The sequence below is a fragment of the Leucopleurus acutus genome, assembly GCF_964270905.1.
Source record: "Leucopleurus acutus genome assembly, chromosome: 8".
Taxonomy (NCBI): domain Eukaryota; kingdom Metazoa; phylum Chordata; class Mammalia; order Artiodactyla; family Delphinidae; genus Leucopleurus; species Leucopleurus acutus.
In genome coordinates this window covers 60,899,631-60,920,922 of record NC_139151.1, presented here as the reverse complement: position 1 = coordinate 60,920,922, position 21,292 = coordinate 60,899,631, and the positions used below count along the sequence as shown (strand labels likewise).

At 40.2% G+C, this 21,292-nt stretch overlaps 1 protein-coding gene across 1 annotated transcript; it reads left to right on the top strand.

Moving 5' to 3' along the window:
- Positions 1–14,814: 14,814 nt before the first annotated feature.
- Positions 14,815–15,759, top strand: LOC309965203 (olfactory receptor OR51C1-like; the record flags this gene model as incomplete). Its single annotated transcript, XM_082844577.1, is given in 2 exon segments — positions 14,815–15,117; positions 15,121–15,759. Coding segments are annotated over 2 exon segments (942 nt in total).
- Between the last annotated feature and the right edge of the window lie 5,533 nt (positions 15,760–21,292).

The following is a 21,292-nucleotide window of genomic DNA, read 5'->3' as shown; positions in this document are numbered from 1 at the left end:
CATTGTCATTTGTCTCTAGGTTTTTTAAATTTCCTCTTTGGTTTCTTCAGTGATACATTGTTTATTTAGTAACATATTGTTTAGCTTCCATGTGTTTGTGTTTTTTACAATTTTTTTCCTGTAATTGATTTCTAATCTCATAGCATTGTGGTTGGAAATGATGCTTGATATGATTTCAGTTTTCTTAAATTTACCAAGGCTTGATTTGTGACCAAAGATCTGATCTATCCTGGAGAATGTTCCATATATACTTGAGAAGAAAAGTGTATTCTGATGCTTTCAAATGGAATGTCCTATAAATATCAATTAAGTCTATCTGATCTAATGTGTCATTTAAGGCTTGTGTTTCCTTATTAATTTTCTGTCTGGATGATCTATCCATTGGTGTAAGTGGGGTGTTAAAGTCCTCCACTATTATTGTGTTACTCTCGATTTCCCCTTTTATGGCTGTTAGCATTTGCCTTATGTATTCAGGTGCTCCTATGTTGGATGCATATATATTTACAATTGTTATGTCTTCTTCTTGGATTGATCCCTTGATCATTACATAGTGTCCTTCCTTGTCTCTTGTAATAGTCTTTATTTTGAAGTCTCTTTTGTCTGATATGAGTATTGCTACTCTAGCTTTCTTTTGATTTCCATTTACATGGAATATCTTTTTCCACCCTGTCGCGTTCAGTCTGTATGTATCCCTAGGTCTGAAGTGGGTCTCCTGTAGACCGCATATATATGGGTCTTGTTTTTGTCTCCATTCAGCCAGTCTGTGTCTTTTGGTTGGAGCATTTAATCCATTTACATTTAAGGTAATTATCAATATGTATGTTCCTATTGCCATTTTCTTAATTGTTTTGGGCTTGCTTTTGTAGGTCTTTTTCTTGTCTTGTGTTTCCTGCCTAGAGAAGTTCCTTTAGCATTTGTTGTAAAGCTGGTTTGGTGGTGCTTTATTCTCTTAGCTTTTGCTTGTCTGTAAAGCTTTTGCTTTCTCTGTCAAATCTGAATGAGATCCTTGCTGGGAAATCTTGGTTGTAGGTTTTTCCCTTTCATTCCTTTAAATATATCATGCCACTCCCTTCTGGCCTGCTGAGTTTCTGCTGAAAAATCAGCCAATAACCTTATGGGGATTCCCTTGTATGTTAGTTGTTGTTTTTCCCTTGCTGCTTTTAATATTTTTTCTTTGTATTTAATTTTTGTTAGTTTGATTAATATGAGTCTTGGTGCATTTCTCCTTGGGTTTATCCTGTATGGGACTCTCCATGCTTCCTGGGCTTGGGTGACTTCCTGTCCCATGTTAGGGAAGTTTTCAACTGTAATCCCTTCAAATATTTTCTGACTCTTTCTCTTCTTCTTCTGGGACCCCTATAATTTGAATGTTCGTAAGTTTAATGTTGTCCCAGAGGTCTCCAAGACTGTCTCCATTTCTTTTCATTCTTTTTTCTTTATCATGTTCCAAGTGTCCTTGCCCCCATGGTGAGCCATAGCCAACCTCTGCCTCCCCAGGAAGCCCTCCAAGACCTCTAGGTAGGTCTCTGGACCCACTGTGGGGGCAGCTCAGACTCTGATCTGGACCAACTCCCACATGTATGTGTCCCCAAAGTCCACAGCTGTTAAAGCTAGACTAGTCTCAGTTGAAGCACTTCTTGTCCATTCAGATATTCCACAGAAGCTGGGTTTACCAAGCCGATTGCAGGGGATTAGTCCATGGCTTGTGCAACTGCACAGAGAGATTTCAGTTCCTTTTCCTTAGTCGCACAGCCCTTGGGGATCCGATTTTTTGGCCTCACCAGTGCATGTGGGCCACCCTCAGGCTTCTGTTCCCTGCCCAGGCAAGATGGGATAAAGGTATCGACTGACTGGGGCACATTTGCTCACTTAGGTGGGAGCAGCAAGAGGCAGCACCTGAATGGGATGTGTGTGCTTCGTCAGGCGGGAGAGGGATAAGAGGGCCATGACTGAGGTATACGCACTCGCCCCGATGGGATCCCCCTCTAGGGCCTGCAGAGGCAGGGACTGGCAGGAGGCTGCGACAGACTGGTGTGCTTGCTCTGGTGGGAGTCCCTCCCAATGCCCATGGAGGCAAGGGCTGGGCTGTGGGGAGAGAGTCCACGATGGTGGCCCTGCACCTTGTGCGCCACTCAACAATGGCGCCTCGCTTCCAAGGTAAACCGCACCTCTTCCAGGAGCATTACCAGCTGTGGAGCTCCTCGTTCCCATCCCCTCAGGCTGTCTCCATGCAGTCAACATCAGTCCTTTCCCCGGGTCCACTCTCCTAACCCCACACTTCAGCACCCAGCGCACACCAGCATTGGTGAACACACATCTCAGGCTGGGGCACAGACCATTTGTGCAAATCTAGCTCTGTCCTGCCTGCCACAGCTGGCTGCTTCACTTTCTTCCACTAGTCCCTGAAGTCCCCCGCTTCTATTTCAGCATATCTCACCACCAGTGAGGGGGCCTTCCAGGTGCGGTAAACTCTCTTCTTCTTCAGCTCCCCGCCAGGGGTGTGGGTCCCATCCCATTTCCTCTTTTCTTTTTCTTCCCTTACTCTTCTTTGTCCTACCTGGTTACACTGGGATCTTTTCTTGTCCTTTTAGGTGTCCGAGGTCCTCTGCTAGTGCTCAGCAGGTGCTCTGTGTGAATTGTTCCACTTGTAGGTGTATTCTTGATGTACTTGTGGGGAGAGGTGAATCCCAGGTCCTTCTATTCTGCCATCTTGACCTCAACTCGCCAACATAAAATTTACATTTGTGTTAAAATAGCTTTTTTTCCTAGATGCTCAGATTTCAAATTTAAAGATAAATTAATGGAAGCTGAATATTGTGGGTTTTTAAAAAATTTTGCTTTGATTTGGTTTTGTTTGGGGTTTGTTTTTTAGCTCTCCTGCTTCATGGTTCCCTAATATTGTGCTCAGTCTGCCTATGGGATAAAACACCACAGCTGTTGCCTATGTCTGCAAGATTTTTTAACCTTCTATCATCTCCTCTCCTCACCTCTCTCTACCCCCTACTCTCCTGCTCTCATCCCTAACTCCCTTGGGGAAAATCCTCATTTCCTAAAATCTCATTTTAGCAATTATATTTGGCTAGTCTCCCTTGATCACATGGGGCTAGGTTGTGCCAACACCTATGTGATCTACATCAGTGCTCCTTAAATGTGTGTCACATGACTCTCTTAAAGATCTTGCAAAGAATGCAGATTTTGATTCAGTTCATCTGATACTCTGCATTTCTAACAAGCTTCCAGGTGATGCCACTACTATTGTTACCAACCAGGGTTCTTGGACTCTTTAATCAATAGAAACTGATAAGAGGCCAGATGAGAAATTCAGGCAACTCTTTACTGGGACTCATGCTGCAGCAAGAGGGAGCAAAAACAAGTAGCAGTTTCCTTTGCTCACTCCCCGAGGAGGGAGCAGTGAGCTGGTTACTTAAATGGGGCAAGGGTAGGGGTGGATGAGTGAACTGGGCCAGAGTGGGTGCTTAGGTAGTCTGCCCACCCCCATGGTGGTGCTGTGTGCAGGGATCATGGGCAGTGCCCTGCTTTTACTCCTAACACCTCAGAAAGTGGCAGTTGGTTTGTGGCCTTTTTGTATCTTATTGTTCATAATTGACCCCACCTGTGCATGCTGTTATTTTTAGTCCCTTATAGTTTCTTTGTATTCTGTTGCTTGAGGAGAAGTTTGTCCAGGTGAAAGCTCTGCAGCAGAGGGTCCCAAGTCCCAGATCCCAGCCTGTCTCCCTGTATTTTAGTAGCAAAGATCTCTATCATTTCCCCTTTTAGGGTAATTATAACACGATATCATAATTTCCCACATTCTTAAATTATATCCTCCACTAGAGTCTGTAATATCTGGGGCAATGTTACAATCAGATTTGCTCAATAACAGACATATTGTGCATACAATATTTTTCTGAAGATGAATGAATAAAGAATGTTGATGGAAGCATGTACAAGGCATGGTGGGAGCAGAGAGGAATTAAATAAATAGGAATAATAGGAATAGTAGTGTCCTAAATGGAGGGGATATATGTATATGTCTGGCTGATTCATTTTGCTTGCAGTAGATGCTAACACAACATTGTAAAGCAACTATACTCCAATAAAAATTAATTTTAAAAAAGAGAAAATAGGAAGAGCTATTGATACATTTCTTTATCCTCTAAAATTGAATGGTTAATGTTGGCCAAGTTAGCAAGGGAGGAGAACTGCTACTAATTCAACAGGCTTGAATCGAGGGGAAGAGGATTTTCACCAGACCATGTAGGGCCAGTGGGCATTGTAGGACCTTAGTATTTTTTGTGAATAGTGGCCCAAACAGAACAATTATTGAGGTAGCAACCAGGTTTTGCTGCTGTTATTATTGTTTACTTGTTTTTAAGTTTATTTCTACAATTTGGATACATTAACTCTAGATTACCCGATTTGCCTCTGACCTCTTGCTTCTGTCTCAGACTTTCTGTTTCTTTCAGAACCTGTACTGTTTACTGACTTATAAAACCCACAGCCCTGATTCCTGCTTTCCCATTTCCTGATTCAGGATGACCATCCACAACAGCCGCTACATGCATGAATTTTAAAGGTTCTATAACATCCTATGACTGCATATAAATACTTTATTTCTGCAGCATTGAGAATTGCCTACATTTTTTCCTAGTGAATAATGATGCAATAAATGTTCTCCTACATATAAAGTGGCTGGCATCTGATACGTTTCCTTTGAATAAATTTCTAGAGATGGAATATTATGGACATTTTAAAACAATGATGTACTGGAAGATTCACTTCCATAAAGTTTATACAAATATTGTAAAATAGTGCTTAGTATACCCTAACACAGCAACACAGCACTGTGTACTATGTTTAAAAAAAGTTGCTGATTTGATAGGTAAGAATATTTTACTGTTAACTGTAGTAAAATGTTGATACTCAAAAGTAATATTTATTGCAAGTACCTAAGGCATAGTTTTCTTGTTTTTAATTCTACTTTTTCTGTTTGGATTAACAAGTTTGAGAAACATTAGTATGGAATCCAATGACATCACAGACTGTGGTACGTTTCTCAGGCTCAATGTTATTGATATTGATGTATCAATAACAGAATATTCCTGTTGCAATTGATTTTCTTGAGTCACATTTTGCTCAGGTTTTTCAGAAGGTTGGATACAATTACCAGCTGCTCTTCTGCTAGGCTCGTGTGAGAGCAGGGCAGTGAGAAGGGCCATATTTTGAAACATTGTGCACCTGTATGTGGATCAATGCTTCACCAGTACGCACACCAATTCTCTGCACATGTGCCAAGCTCTGGCACAAAATGCACATGATACTACTATAGTAACTCTACTACCTTGAGAGAAAAGTAACATTCTTTTGTCCAGGCGAAAAGTAACTGTGTTCATTGTCAAGTAGTTTCTGAGACCAGTGGGAAAGCAGTCACTGCTCTAGAATTTGCCCAGCCTGGTAGAGAAAATGTTTTCAAAGGTCCCAAGGAGTTCACTGTGAGGCGACACAACACAACAAAACTTCATATGCATAATATAAGCATACACAAGTGACAACGTGTTAACATCCAGCCTGGCACACAAGCATTCATGCATGCTATGTGTTTAGAACATCTTGAATTGGAATCAGTGGTGAATGAATGGTCATGTGAAAATTCTCTAGGGTATGTGTTTGAAACCTGAAAGGGTCTCCAATAGCCCAGGCTTTGAATACTGGTTATGCCACTTATTAACTGAGAGACCTAAGTATGTTACTTAAACCCTATAATCCTTGCTAACTGCATAAATCAAAGTAATAATGGATCCTCCTACCAAATGTATTATCTTATAGTTGTGTAGGTCAAAAGTCTGACATGTCTCACTGAGCTAAAATCAAGGCATCATCAAGGCTGTATTCTTTTCTAGAGGGTCTAAGAGAGGTCTAGGGAAGAATCAATACCCTTGCCGTTTCTCCTTCTAGAAGCTGCCCACCTTCGTTAGCCTACTGTATCCCTCTGCCACCTTCAAAGCCAGCAACAGTGGGTCAAGTCCTTCTCATGCTGCCATCTCTCTGTCTCCACTTTTCAGGACTCATATGATTAGACTGGACCTACCCAGATAACCCAGGATAATCTCCCATCTCCAGGGATTCAGCTTTCATCACATCTGCAAAGTCCCTTCTGTCGTGTAAAGGTAACATACTCACAAGTTCCATGCATTAGGACACAGTCATCTTTGGGGGCCTTATTTTGCTTACCAGAAACATTTGGCATTATATCTTGGACAAAGAATGCATAATCAAATATTGCTGTTTTTGTTTTGCTACATTATAAAAAATAAAATACTTCAGGCCAAGACATTTTCTGTGGTGAAACAGACTTGGTGGTGGGGATGGAAGCAGGGAGAATGGTTAGGAAACTACTGAAATTATCCAAGTGAGAGATAATTGTGACCTGGATAAGGAAGGCATTTTTGGAGGTGATGGAGAGTGATTAAATTCTGGTTATATTTTCAATGATATTGGCACGATTTGCCAATGGTTTGTATACAGAGTGTAAGAGGTAGAAATCAAGGATGAGTCTAAGACCCATCTACCCAACAGTGGTCCAGAAATGGTGGAAATATCTGAGGATCTAACGGTACCATAAATAGACAAGATGGATAGCCCATAGAAATCTGTGGTTACTATTTACTAAAGACTAAAGAAGACAGTATTCACCTCACATCAGATGTACTCAGATGTGTAAAAATGGTACAGATGAACCTATTTGCAGGGCAGGAATAGAGACACAGATGTAGAGAATGGACATGTGGACACGCGGGGGGGGGAAGGGAGGGTGGGATGAATTGGGAGATTAGGATTGACATATATACATTACCATGTGCAAAATAGATAGCTAGTGGGAACCTGCTATATAGCACAGGGAGCTCAGCTCGGTGCTCTGTGATGACCTAGATGGGTGGGATGGGTGGGGGTGGGAGGGCGGTCCAAGAGGGAGGGGATACATGTATACATATAGCTGATTCACTTCGTTGTACAGCAGAAACTAGCACAACATTATAAAGCAACTATACTCCAATAAAAAAAAATCCTCCAAATTTGAACACAAGTAGGGAGAACTCCAAATTATTGTGATTACTTTTCTTCCATCTAGTGGCCTGGGACTTTAAAACAGAATACAGGCTGAATTATGAAAAGATAAATAAACTTTATTTTCTGCACACTTAAGTGACGGACTGAGATTATCTACTACATTTACCAACACTTGGTTCAGTCTCTGAGAAAAACTTATCATTGGCTATTGGTATTGGTAATTATTGGTTAACCTGTCTGTTTTCTACAGTAAACTAGGAGTCACTGGACAGTTAGAACTATTGTTGTATTATTTCTTTTTTACCTCCAGCCCTTTGCATGATGTTTGGAATACAGGACAGTTTTATGAAATGTATAGATAAATAAATAATTTTTTCTTAGTTGAAAGAAGAGACTGCTAAAAGCACAGGTAGGTTAATGAAACAGGACTGCTGTTAATGATAGATACTAGGGTTATGGGGTGGAATATGATTTACACTCACAATAGCAGAGGCCTTTCAGCAGTCAGCTATAAATTTTCATTTTAAAAAATCCTCTTCATGGTGATTGTAAATGGGCATGGGGTTTCTTTCTGGGGTGATGAAAATTTTCTAAAATTAAACTGTGATGATTGTTGTTGCACAACTCTGTGAATTTACTAGAACCTATTAAATAGTACACTTTATTTTTTTAACATCTTTATTGGAGTATAATTGCCTTACAATGGTATGTTAGTTTCTGCTTTATAACAAACTGAATCAGTTATACATATACATATGTTCCCATATCTCTTCGCTCTTGCATCTCCCTCTCTCCCACCCTCCCTATCCCACCCCTCTAGGTGGTCACAAAGCACTGAGCTGATCTCCTTGTGCTATGCGGCTGCTTCCCACTAGCTATCTATTTTACGTTTGGTAGTGTATATATGTCCATGTCACTCTCTCACTTCGTCCCAGCTTACCCTTCCCCCGCCCCATGTCCTCAAGCACATATATACAATGGAATATTACCCAGCCATAAAAAGAAATGAAATTGAGTTATTTGTAGTGAGGTGGGTGGACCTAGAGACTGTCATACAGAGTGAAGTAAGTCAGAAAGAGGAAAATAAATACCGTATGCTAACACATATATATGGAATCTAAAAAAAAAAAAATAGTACACTTTAAATGGGGGAATTTACGGTGTGCGTCTTCTATCTCCAAACTGTTCTTATAAAAAATCCTTCAATAAAAGGGCTCAGGACAAAAAATTACATCAGCTTATAAAGCACACAGCCACAGAAAGCAATTGCATAATGGAAGATACAAAAATACTGTATGAGGCAAAATAAGCCTTGTGGGAACCTCTATACCCTGGAGACACAGTGAATGACACCACTGCCGGGAATTGGCCTCTCAGCTCTGTGACTGTCTCCAACCAGGCGGGCAAGAAGTCTCCTCATAAGCTTGGCCCTCCCCTGGATCAAAAGCCTCCCCAGCATTCTGGGTCAGCCTGAGAGGGACAGAAAAATTGCTGCACAGGTCCTGTAAGTAAAATCATTTTGTTCAATGAAAAAGCTCAACTCTAGGCAAGCCAAACTTTCTTACCCACAGAGGATAGTTTCCTCACCCTGTGCAGAACTAGATTAGTTAATGGGATGGTGGGCTGAGGCAGATGGTAGAATTTGTAGAATTATTTATTCTCGGGGAATCTATAGAGAAAGGGCATTTTGTTCTGCCAGGTGTGGGTGGGATACCCTGTTGCTCATTAGTCAAATGACTTAATCAGTTGCTAATATATTTATCCCGGTCAGTGGTTTGGTGCTCAAGAAAACCAAAGAGGTCTTCAGGGGCTGAAAATCTCATTTCTAAGCCCAGCGATTCTTATTAAAAATGGAAAAGTACCAATTTTGAACATCTACTGCATGCCAGGTACTGTACTAGACACAGTGTCTATTTTATCTCATAGATAAGGAAACTGAATCAAAGAAAGTTTACATTACTTGTAGGTTTCAGTGCATGAGCATTGGAATTAAACAGAAATAGGAGCATGAACATTGGAATTAAAAAGAAATAGGTCTAGAATCCCAGCTCTGCTATTCACTAGTTGTATTAATCCTGTATATGTTTCATAACTTCTCTGAACTCAGTTTCTTTAACAGAAAAGTGATTTAATAATACTTGCCACATGGTATTGTAGTAAGAATGAAAAGATAAAATGCTTATAGAGTTCTTGGCAAAGTAACATTCACAGAACAAGTTACTAAATGGTAGCTGTTGTTATAAAATTTTTTGTTATTGCTGCCATACAAGATCTCAAAACTAGTTGGTTTTTGAGCAAGGATCTAAACCCAGATCAGTCACACAATAGCCGTGCCATTGGCAATGACTTGGACAATACTGATAATGCCATATGGTCTAATTCAGCAGTTAAAGACATAGCCACAAGCTACAGCTCATGGTAGTGCAATGAAAGAAGAGCATCACTGTGATCTAAGTGGACAGGAAAATTAGTGGAGAGACTATAGCTTATTTCTCACAAGAGAACATGAAGGTTGTGCAGCGATTGGAGAGGATGAATGGGGATGATGTGCAGGGATTGAACAGATTCGATTGTGATGGCTGCAAAAAAAGAGTAACTTGGGGGAACTTTTGTGCTTCCTCCTAATAATATCCATTAGTCCTCCTTTATTTGTTGATATGAACAGTTTTGTGTTCTCAATTTAAGACAATTGCAATGAAATACAGCTTCAAGGTCCCACTACCAACCAGACTGGTATTACTTAGCCTTCATATATAGACCTCCTGAGGCTCCAGTTTTTGACATTTCCGAAGTAGAATCAATACAAATTTAACGACAATGTGTATGTTGAGGATGAGAGAGAGAGGGAGAAGAGTGTGTGGTGTGTGCATGAGGTAGACAATTCTAAGCCGATGATTTGCTAGAATTTGATGTCATTTACTGATAAATGAAGCATTGGAGAGAGAGCCAGGTTTGGAATTGGACAGGGAGTGAGGTCTTTGTGGCTCTTACTGAGGTTGAGGTGTCTGAGGATGTATGAGTAGAGATATCCCTCAGCTATAGATAAAACAGTTTATTCACATTTTATTCACTGGCACTAAGCAGTGAGCTTTGATTTGTTCTCCAAACTGCTACCAGTTCTTTTTCTAAATCATCAATTTGATCTCCTCACTCTAGTTCCATGATTCATTACTGCCTTCAAGTTTAAGCCTAGAAATCTTGCCACAGCTTCAAAGATTCTATTAACTTTTGAAATACAGAACTCAGGAGAGGCCATAATTAGATTTAAGGTTTGCAAGTCATCTGGATATAAGTGCTATTTAAAACCATGGGAATAACTACTATATCCCAAGCAAGAGCAAGAAAGAAAAGGAACTCCTTGGAAGAAAAACAGACTCCTAAAGAACAGCAAAATTACAAGACAGAGAACAAAAATATTATTTGATGGGTTTCCCTGGTGGCGCAGTGGTTGAGAGTCCACCTGCCGATGCAGGGGACACGGGTTCGTGCCCCGGTCTGGGAAGATCCCACATGCTGTGGAGCAACTAAGCCCATGAGCTATGGCCGCTGAGCCTGTGCATCCCTGTGCTCCGCAATGGGAGAGGCCACAACAGTGAGAGGCCCGCGTACCACAAAAAAAAAAAAAGAAAACAAATATATTATTTGATAAACGGGGGTGGGGGAGGAATCTCACAGAATCACTACCATCGAAGCTAATAAAGGAGAAAGTTTCAAAGTGGAGGTAGTCAACACTGAGATAATTTGACATAAAGGAGAGGAAAACAAATGTGAAAATAAACCTTTGCGCTTGGTATTTAGAAAGTCATTGGTGACATCAGTTGGAGAAATTTCTGAGAGTCATTAGGAAAGAATCCAGATTGTTACTGAAGGTGAAGAAATAATAAAAGCAGACTGTCTTTCAAAGAACAATTTTGTTATTATAAAAGATATGGCAGGAAATTGAGAGAGAAACAGTATTTGTATCTTATTTCTCTCACTAGCTAAGCACAATGGCCAATTATGAAAGATGTTCAGTATGTCTTGGTTGCATTGAATGTGTTGACAACATTGATATAAATGTGTGGGAAGCTTTCATTAATAGATTGGGGTAAAACTTGAGTATTGTAGACTGCAGAAAGGAAGTCAATGGTACTAAATAAGATGCTAACAAAGGAAAGGAATTTTGTTGGTGTTAAATTAGAAGAGATGAAGAATGATTTATTTACTTATTCATAAAATATTTGGAAATGCCTGGCTTTTGATGTTCTGAAACTAAAATCCAAGTTCCTTATCCTTTCCATGGAATTCAAGATTTCAATGTCCTTCCTCCCACCAGCCTTCTCTTGCTTCATTTCCCACAGCACCCAGCTTCACATTTAAGGCTCAGCATATTGATTTTCTTGTAGTCAGCCAACAAACTGTATTGTGTCATTATTACATTCAGCTTCTGCTCCCTTGTTATGTATGTCAAGAATACCTCTTTCCTGCTTTCCATCCTTGTGAACTCACACCCACCCATCAAAACTTTACACAGTTAAAATTCATCTACTCTGTTAAGATTTCTTGGAACTAATTCCTCTTGACACACAGCCAAACACATTCATGTATACACGCACTCAGATTCTGTCACTCCACACTAATTTCCGTCTTATCTAAAGCATCTTACCCTTGTGCACTCTATAACTAGCGGCATTTCTTCGTCTCTGATTCCTCTGATACACACGTTGCCGAATATAGTGTCTGGCATGTAGTAGGTGTTCAAAATTGGTAATTTTTTATTTTCAGAGGAGTCCCTGGACTCATTAAAGATAAGGTTTTCAGGGCTTCCCTGGTGGCGCAGTGGTTGAGAGTCCACCTGCCCATGCAGGGGACACGGGTTCGTGCCCCAGTCCGGGAAGATCCCACATGCTGCGGAGTGGCTGGGCCCGTGAGCCATGGCTGCTGGGCCTGCGCGTCCGGAGCCTGTGTTCCGCAACGGGAGAGGCCACAACAGTGAGAGGCCCACGTACCGCAAAAAAAAAAAAAAAAAAGATAAGGTTTTCAGCCTTATAAAGATGAGGTCCTGACAACCTCTCTGGTTTCCTCAGGCACCAAAGCACCGTTATTTTACTTGCTTCGTACCTTTAGTGCTGACACAATACACACTGAGCTCCCAGTTTGATGTTGGAATGAATGAAGTGTTTATGACGGTTGATCAAGTGCTTAGGTGGGGTTAGTGGCTATGAAAGGAATAAGGAAACCTCTGTGTCTGAGTCCGGCATGGATGATGAGAGGGTGCAGGGATTTATGGTTGTAGACCAATGAAAAAGAAGGAATTCAAGGGAGTTCTCTTCTGCCAGGCTCAGCACAGATCAGTTCAACCTGCACTATGAAAGGGAAGGGAAAAAATGATACGAAGAATGATAACGAGCAGTGAATAAATTGAATTACTGAAATAATGTAAGGGAAACCATGAAGATGTTAGGGTGAAAGAGAAATTGTTCAGATAGCAAATTTATTTTTTTAAACTTATCTCTTATAAAATTTCCTAGAACTCAGTGACAAAAAGTGCAACTCAATCATTGCCTATCACCGTGAAAATCACTGGGATAGGCAGAATTAATTGACAGAGGCCTTCTGCACTCTCATAATCGTTATTATTCATCATAACACACTGGATATTGGAGTTATTTATAAACAGCAACATTCATTCTCCCTTACTTGATTATAAACTCTTTAAGAGGGGTTTTGTTTGTATTATATCTTAGCTTCTAACACAGCACTGTGCACAGAGTAGGTGCTCAGAAAATGTCTCTGAGAGTGTAAGGCAAGAGCAAAGGAAGAGATATTACAAGTTCATTCTGGCTCCACGTTTTCACATATGCCACTCTAAAAGCCTTGGAATACTTCATCTTGACATACACAAAACATAGAAATCTTTCAAGCACTGATTTTCTTGGAAAGCCTTCTCCAAATACCCCAAACCTTTTGTACACAGAATTGAACTGATCCCTTTTTCATGATTACTCTGCTTCCCAGTAACCCCAGGAAGTTGTTAACTTGAAAAACTGAATCCCATGTTCTGTGAATTAATAATAAATAAACAGGTCAAAGTCTTGTGGAAAATGAGAGGTGAACCCATTCTTTTCAATTATTATAAGTATCATTCATTTGATAGGTTTTTAGTTTATCTTTCTGATCAAGACATACTTTTTAAAAGTAAAAGCTATAAAAATGTTTTTCAGAAATCAATCTATTTATGAAAAGTACTAACAGAACTTGTTAATCTTTCAAATTTTCAGAGTTAATTGTGAAATGCATGCCAGTTGGGCAAGACCATATCTACTTCGTTTCTATACATTTGTCAAATTCATGACACTCAATAAACAATCATTGGAAGTAGTATCCAAAAAAATTCCCTTTTTAAATAAATGTTCCCTTTTTTGTTAACTCTCATTTCCATTATGAGGTTTGATAACACATTTGACAGTAATTTGATTGGTTCTCTGAGGACACTCTCATTATTCTAAACTGGAAACTCTAAAGTCATAGTTCACTGATTTGGTCAACTCATGTAACTTAACACTCTTTTTTTCTCTAATTTTCCATTAATTTGAATTAAAAATTTCCCATTGTTAAAACTAAGAGATTTATTTAGGGAATTCTTGAGGTTGCACTTTGGGTGAACTTGTGAGGTCTGGAAACACTTAGGTTCCCCTGAGGAACATTAACATTGGCTACAAGTTCATTCTTGTAAGTACAAGTTCATTCAGACTCAACACTTTCACATATGCCATTCTAAAAACCTTGGAATAATCTAATAAACTAATCTCTGTTTTCCCCCAGACCCCCTCTTCCAACTCATACAGACCCATTTACCCAGTCTGCAATTCTCTACTCAATGAAAAAAGAAATATAATGTTTGCAACAAAGTTTTATATTCCCCTCCAAAGCGAAACAATAACGTTCTGTTAGGTGTCACCTGAGAAGTATGTCTTAACTAAATGGAGAAAATCTGTTCTTTGCTAATGGAGAAAAGCTAGTCTTCAAGCAGATTGAAGAAAAAAATATATTTGAACATGGCAGCACATTATAACAAGTGGGGGCAGAGGCCTCTGTAGGTGATAGGTCTGAGTTCTAACTCTACATCTCTCTCAAATGCAATTCCAGATGCTGTACTGCATGAGTCACTTGAAAGGTTAGATACTGTAGGCACCTGCTCATGACCGCACTGATGCCTAAGCCATTTATTATCACTTCATCTGTGTTGCTTTGCATTATAAGTATCTCTTTCTCAATATTTTCTGGCTTCCCAAATTGCCTGTAAGCTTCACTGCTTTCTGTTCTCATGGCCAATGTAATATTGCTGCTCCAAAGCCCCAATCTATTTTTCTCTGATGCCAACTATACAGAAAAACATCCCAGAGAAGATGGAATATGATTGGCCAATCTTGGGTAAAGCGTCTTTTCTTAGTCCAGGCATCTTTGGCTAGAGGAAAAGATCACATAGTATAAACCTAGCTAGCAGCAAAGGGCCCCAGGGAAGAAAAATCATGGGCTGGGGAAAATACAAAAAAAAAAAAAAAAGAGTACCTACTACAACAGTTGAAATCTTACAATTATTTTATCAATCTAAATGCGCCATTCATACTTACATAGTATATAGACATTCATCTGTGGTTAGTTTTTGGTTGAATAAAATTATTTGTAATTGGATTAATTTTTTAAATGTAGGTTTTTTTGGTTATTCCAGAATTTCATCTTGGAATTCCGTACTTTTAATCCAGCATGTCAAACTTCCAGAATATCACATCCTCTTCCGTTATTTTCCTGCTAACTGGTGTTCCTGGGCTGGAAGCCTTCCACACCTGGATCTCCATTCCCTTCTGTTTTCTCTATGTAACAGCTCTCTCAGGAAACAGCCTGATTCTATTTGCCATTGTTACTCAGCCCAGCCTTCATGAGCCCATGTATTATTTCCTCTCCATGTTGTCTACCACTGACCTTAGCTTGTCCGTATACACTCTGGTTACCATGTTGGGTATATTCTGGTTCAATGCCAGGGAGATCAGCTTTACTGCCTGCTTGTCATAGATGTTCTTTGTTAAACTCTTCACTGTCATGGAATTGTCAGTGCTGTTGGCCATGACTTTTGATCGTTTTGTCGTCATCTCTAATCCCATCAGGTATGCCACCATTTTAACTGACTCCAGAATAATTCAAATTGGAGTGACAATTGTGATCAAGGGGACACTAATACTGACACCAATGGTAACAATTCTTATGAGACTGTCCTTCTGCCACAGCCACGTGCTCCACTACTCTTACTGCTTCCACCCTCATGTGATGAAGCTCTCATGCACAGACACCAGGATCAACAATGCAATTGGGCTGACTGCCATGACCTCTACTGTTGGTGTGGACTCAATTCTCATCCCCCTTTCTTATGTTTTGATCATTAAGACTATCCTCAGCATCACATCCCCAGAAGAGAGGAAGAAAGCCTTCAGCACCTGTATCTCCCATACTGGGGCTATTGCTATTTTCTATATTCCATTGATCAGTCTCTCCTTTGTTCACAGATTTGGGAAACAAGGCCCAGCCTATGTACATACTATGATTGCTAACACCTACCTGCTGATCCCCCCAGTCATGAACCCCATCATCTATAGTGTGAAGACCAAACAGATACGCAGAGCTGTGATAAAAATTCTCCATTCCAAAGGCACATAGAATCATAGAATCCTAGAGACAGTCTGTGTCAGGTCATATTATCAATAGAAAAGTAAATCTGGTGTTTGTTGAAGCTAAGTGTGCAAATATTTAAAATCAAAGATGAAATATATTTAGAAAATCAGCTTGACTGACCTCTGTATTTTACAAATGAGGAGACAAGAGATATAAGAATGGGAGGAATGAAGAGCCTATCTAGAATTTCTCCTCTGATCACTGTTTGTTCTAAAGAGTTTATCCTGCTTATGCTTGTTTATCCTGCCAGTAGTCTTTCTCTTTTTACTTTAAACATTCACGGCAGTTAGAATGGCACAGTATGAAAAAGTGACTCCTTTTTGAGAAATAGGTAGTATTTTCTAACTGTAATAATAATTGTAACTAGCATTTATTATTTCCTTTGACCAGTCATAGTTCTGTTTTTTACATATATTAACACATTTTTATATTCAAAACATTTACAAGGTAGTTACTTTTACTATCAATGGGAAAGTTGAAGCACAAAAATGTTAAGTAACTTATTTAAACAGCTAGTAAGTGACAAAGCCATATTTCACATCCGCATGCAAACTGACTCCAGGGTCCCCCCACTCTTAACTTTAATGCTGTATTGCTGTATATAATATAAACTATATATATATTTATATATCTAGACTGTATTTATATATAATATAAACACTTATGTATATTATATATAATATAAACAAGATAATATACATTTATACATGAATTAATTAACTTGTACTGGGGGACATAATTTAGTCAAACAAACAAAAAACAAAACTCTGTTCGCTAGAAATTTTCAACCAATTTATGGAAGAAAAGCCCAAAACAAAATCTTCAAACCTCACAAATGTATTTCTACCTGATGTTCTTCCCCAACTAAGCATATTCTAAAATTTCTTTCTGCCCTCTGTCAACATTCTGTCCCAGCAGAAACTGAAAAGTGACTAGAATTGCAAAGGAATTACAACTTGTGTTATCTACTTAGAATTGTTTTAACTTGTAGCATATTTTTATGTAATGGCTTAATCCAGCAAGTTAATTATTTTTTCCAAGCTGGGTATATCCCATAATTCTAGAAATTTTAAAGTACATATTTCAATAATACATTGGTGTCACTCACTAATGGTGGGCCCTATAGCTGATATCAGATCCAGCAAGGAAGTAGAAGTAGTCATTCAAATCTACAGGGTATTTATTAAGTGACTACAGTACCGGCTACTAAATAATTAGGATGATGTCAAAATCCTCAGCATATTTGACAATAATATTTTTAGTCTCAATTATTGCTAGTCTTTATCTTCCTGATCTTTGTATGTTGGAATGTCTCAGGACTTTGTTTTCAGACCTGTCTTATTCTTTGTTATATTCTCATTTTTGGTCATCTCATCTAGCATCATGTCTTTAAATACCATCTATATGCTGGCAAATCCCAAATTAATATCTACAGTCCAGACTCATATCTAATTGCCTATGCATCACTATCTTCACTTGAACATCTAACAATCATCTTAGACTCATCATGTCCAAAACCATATCCTAATATTCACATCAAGGAAAAAACATTCTCAACCACAGTCTTCCATAACTCAGAAACTCTGCCTTTCAAGTTGCTGTGATAGAACACTTTGGAGTTATTCCTGATACCTGTCTGTCTCTCCCATTCCACATCCAACCTTTTAGCAAATGCTGATGACTCTTTCTTCCAGGTATTCCAGATGTTGCTATCTGGAGTACAACTGCTTTCTACTACCTCAACTGCTACCCCCATGATCCAAGTCATCATCATCTTGAACTTGAAATATTATAGTCTCCTGGTGGATCTTCCTTTAATCAACTTTTGCTTTACAGTACAGTAAAATAAAGTAAAAGTACAGTAAAGTAAACTAATCCCCACCGTAGTTAGATGGATTATTTTAATACACAAGACAAATCATGTCACTTCCTCTGCACAGCATGTTCCAGAAGCCCCCTGCCTTACCCAGGGAACATTCACAGTCATTATAATATCTTGTAAGGATTTATGTGTTCTGGCTCCTCTCCATAATCTCAACTTCATCTCCAACTACTCTCCCCTTTATTTACTCTACTACACCCACACTAGCCTCCAAATATTCCCTTAAACTCACCAAGCATGCTTCATCTTCAGACTTTGCACTTGCAGACTTTGCACTTGCAGTTCTCCTTACTCGGGATGTTCTTCCTCCAGATGCCCCCTTGGCTTACTGCCTCTTACCGTGCAGGCTCTGCTCATGTGTCCCCTTACTACAGGGCCCTTTATATTATAAAAAATAATAATGACAACACACCTCTCCCTCAATTCCTGCCTGATTTACTCTCTCTTCCTTACCTACCTTGTTTTAATTTCTAGCACTTTCACCCTCTCCCCAACATATTACATACCTGTTTAGTTCTTGTCTCGTTTCCCCATTACAAGGTAAGTTCTTTGAGAATAAGAACTCTTTGTTTCATTTACGTTATCTTCCAGACCCTAAAACAAGGCCTGCCAGATAGAAAAATCATAACATCTCTGGATGCAGTGGCTCCATTTACCACTCAAGTTTCATTGCTTCCTCTCTATGCTCCAGGCACAACAAACAACTTGCATTTCCTTAGCCCTGATTGCTCTATCTCACTTTCAAGTCTTTGCACAAGCTGTCACCTCCACCTACAGCACCCTCACTCTCTCCCTTCTCCTGACTTAGAATAGAAGTGACTTTCCTTCAGAGATGTTTTCACGACTTCTCAAGTCTGTCTGGTGTCCTTCTGAGGTGCTCCTACAGCACCTTCCTCCTGACATCCCTTTTTAGACTCTACTGTAACCGTTCTCCCCACAGCAGACTCTGCCCACTTCTCAAGACCAGGGACCATGTCTTAGTCACTATTGGACATAAGTAAAAAAGTGCAGATGATGTGGACTTACAGACTGGATTTTTGCTTGTTTTTTTCTACACGTGACATAAGATGGGTCATGGAGAAAGGGAGGAGAGAAAGAAAGAGGGGCTTGGGCTAGAGAAGAAGGATGGGGTACCCAGAGTCCTAAACATGGGAAGGAGAGGGAGCTTCAGTTTTAAGAACTGGACAGTCAAGATGTCCTCACTACTTCTACAGAGGTTTCTCCCCCAGCACACCTGCCACCCACTAACATGTGAAAAGCCCCACTGTCCAACAATCCTAGAAACTTGTAAGTTTCCATTCCTAGGAAGTGAGTGTGTAATCTGGACACTTGGGGAATGGGTGTTGCAGAGTAAATGTCATCTGTGACCCAAGTGGACAAGCTCACCATGAATTGGAGACTTCCCTAAAAGCCAGAACAGTGGTGGATACATGGCCACTGTTGCAGTTACCTGAACCCAGAGTCCAAGTGAAAATCCTGTAAGTCCTTTAAGGCCCTATATTATCCAATTCCCCATTACCTCTCTGATTCTATCTGCCTACTATTCTTGCCCTGGTTCCCTCTGCTCAGGAACACTGGCCTACCAGATACTTTCCCTTCTCAGGAACTTTACTTGCAGTTTCTGTTCCTTCTTCCTGGAATGGTCTTCATCAAATATCTCCATAAATATATTTCTCACTCCCTCAGGCTTCTGAAATGTTTTCATTATGTGTGGCCTTCTGCACATAATGTTGTGCAGGAGCTTCACTTAAAATGTCAACTACCCCCTTGATATTTATCTGCTCCCTTCTTCCCTTTATTTTTCTTCATAAGACTACCTAACATCCTATTTCACTTTTTATATCAACTCCATTTATTGTCTGTCCCCCTAACCAGAATACTGCATGAGGGTGGGGATTTGTGTGTGTGGCATCTATTTTTCTTATTACATTGTAGGCCCCTGATAAATATTTGTTGAATGTGAATGAATAAAGAGTCAGAATACCTTGTTCTCAGGCCAATATTATAATTCATTAACTATGTGATCTAAGCAAAGAGGCTTTATGTCATGTATTCTTTATCTGTGACCCAGGTGCAAGGAAAAGTGGCTTCCCTACCTCAAGGTCTGTGTCATCAACTGAAACAAAAGCTGGGAAAAGAAAAGCTCAGGAGGTGCACGACCTTATTTTGAATTATGGGACTACATTTTTGTGTACCCATCTCGGTAAAGATGTTGTGAACTCCTAGAGCCCAAGGACCTAACTAGCAAAGTAGCTGATGAGGAAAAGCACTAACCACTGTGGCTAACTGGAGTTTGAGTTACTTGGAGGAGCGGAAATAGATTGTCTAGAGTCCTATATGTGTAAGTGCGGGAGTCATGGCAGAGGCGGTAGGTCCCTGGTGATCGCCCTCCCACCCACCAGACTGAAACAGTGGGAAGCCAGTGGGAGTGACACACAAGTGGCCATGGGGATATTGTCCCCTGTCTGGGCCCTCAGTCTATATTCCCCTAGCCTGTCCCCGTGGGCTTCATGGGCAGAGTTATAAATAAAGCTGTGCTTGAAAGGAAAAGTCAGATTCAGCTGCATCTCAACAGGACGGTACCATATTCAAGTGAGTGCATCTTCACTGGGGTCAAGCAGACCAAGGTCCCTGCCATCCTGAGGGACCTCGAAGGCCCCACAGACTGTCTCATGGCAGGGGAAGGGGAAGCCCTTTCATCCCACACATACCTTCATGGGCCAAGACAAAATGTTCCAGAGCATTAGCTGACATCCAGAAAGGCTAGTGAGAGTAAATGCAACAACCACATTCAGACCCAAATTGAAGCTGAAACTGAGTCTGGCCAGGGGTCACTTTAGGCAGAAGGCCAGAGCACATAGGAGGGAAACATGAGGTCTTCTGGGATAGGTAACTGGGGAGATGTGATGATGGCCCCAAGTCTTAGGCTGTTACCAGCAAAGCAGAAAAGGGGCCCTGCGGAGAGAAGAGTCAGGGAGGTATCTGACTCTGAGACAAGCAGTGACCCTTCTGTCTGTCAGTGCTGATGCAATAGCTTCAGAGGCCCTGAGAAAGGGGAAGTGTGTTACTGTGCTCCCCTTGGTACCCTCCATGCCTGTAAGCATCTGCATCTGAAAAAGGCTTTTCATTCTCTGACAGCAACTGAGTGGGCCAAATCTGGGATCTAATATTTGCCAAAGAAGGTAGCTGTAATATCTTGGCACATGCTCTGAGAATGGAGAAGAACAAAGAGTAAACAGATGTGTGGATTTTCTGACCTTTGAACCTTGGATCTGTTCTTCCTTGCTTATCCAAGATAAGGATAATCCAATTTAAAATTTTAGTTTTCATTTTATCATATTATATTCTAAGACCCATGTTTTCCAAACTCTCTCCACTAAGGCCAAATAGAAGGGCATGTCCCAGTAGCAGAAAGGACCCAGGTTAGGAGTGAAGAAGAATCCTGGGGGGAGGTGAACAGGTTAACCTGAATACCACTGATGAAGACACCTGCAGAGTTTATTCTCAAGATTCAGAAACTCTTCTTGAAGCTAAGCCCTTAGCTCTTTAGAGACAATTAGCTCTAAATATCAGGGCATCTAGGGAGCCTATCAGGGAGACAGTTTGATGATAGGTCAGAAAACAGGGTGAGGCAGA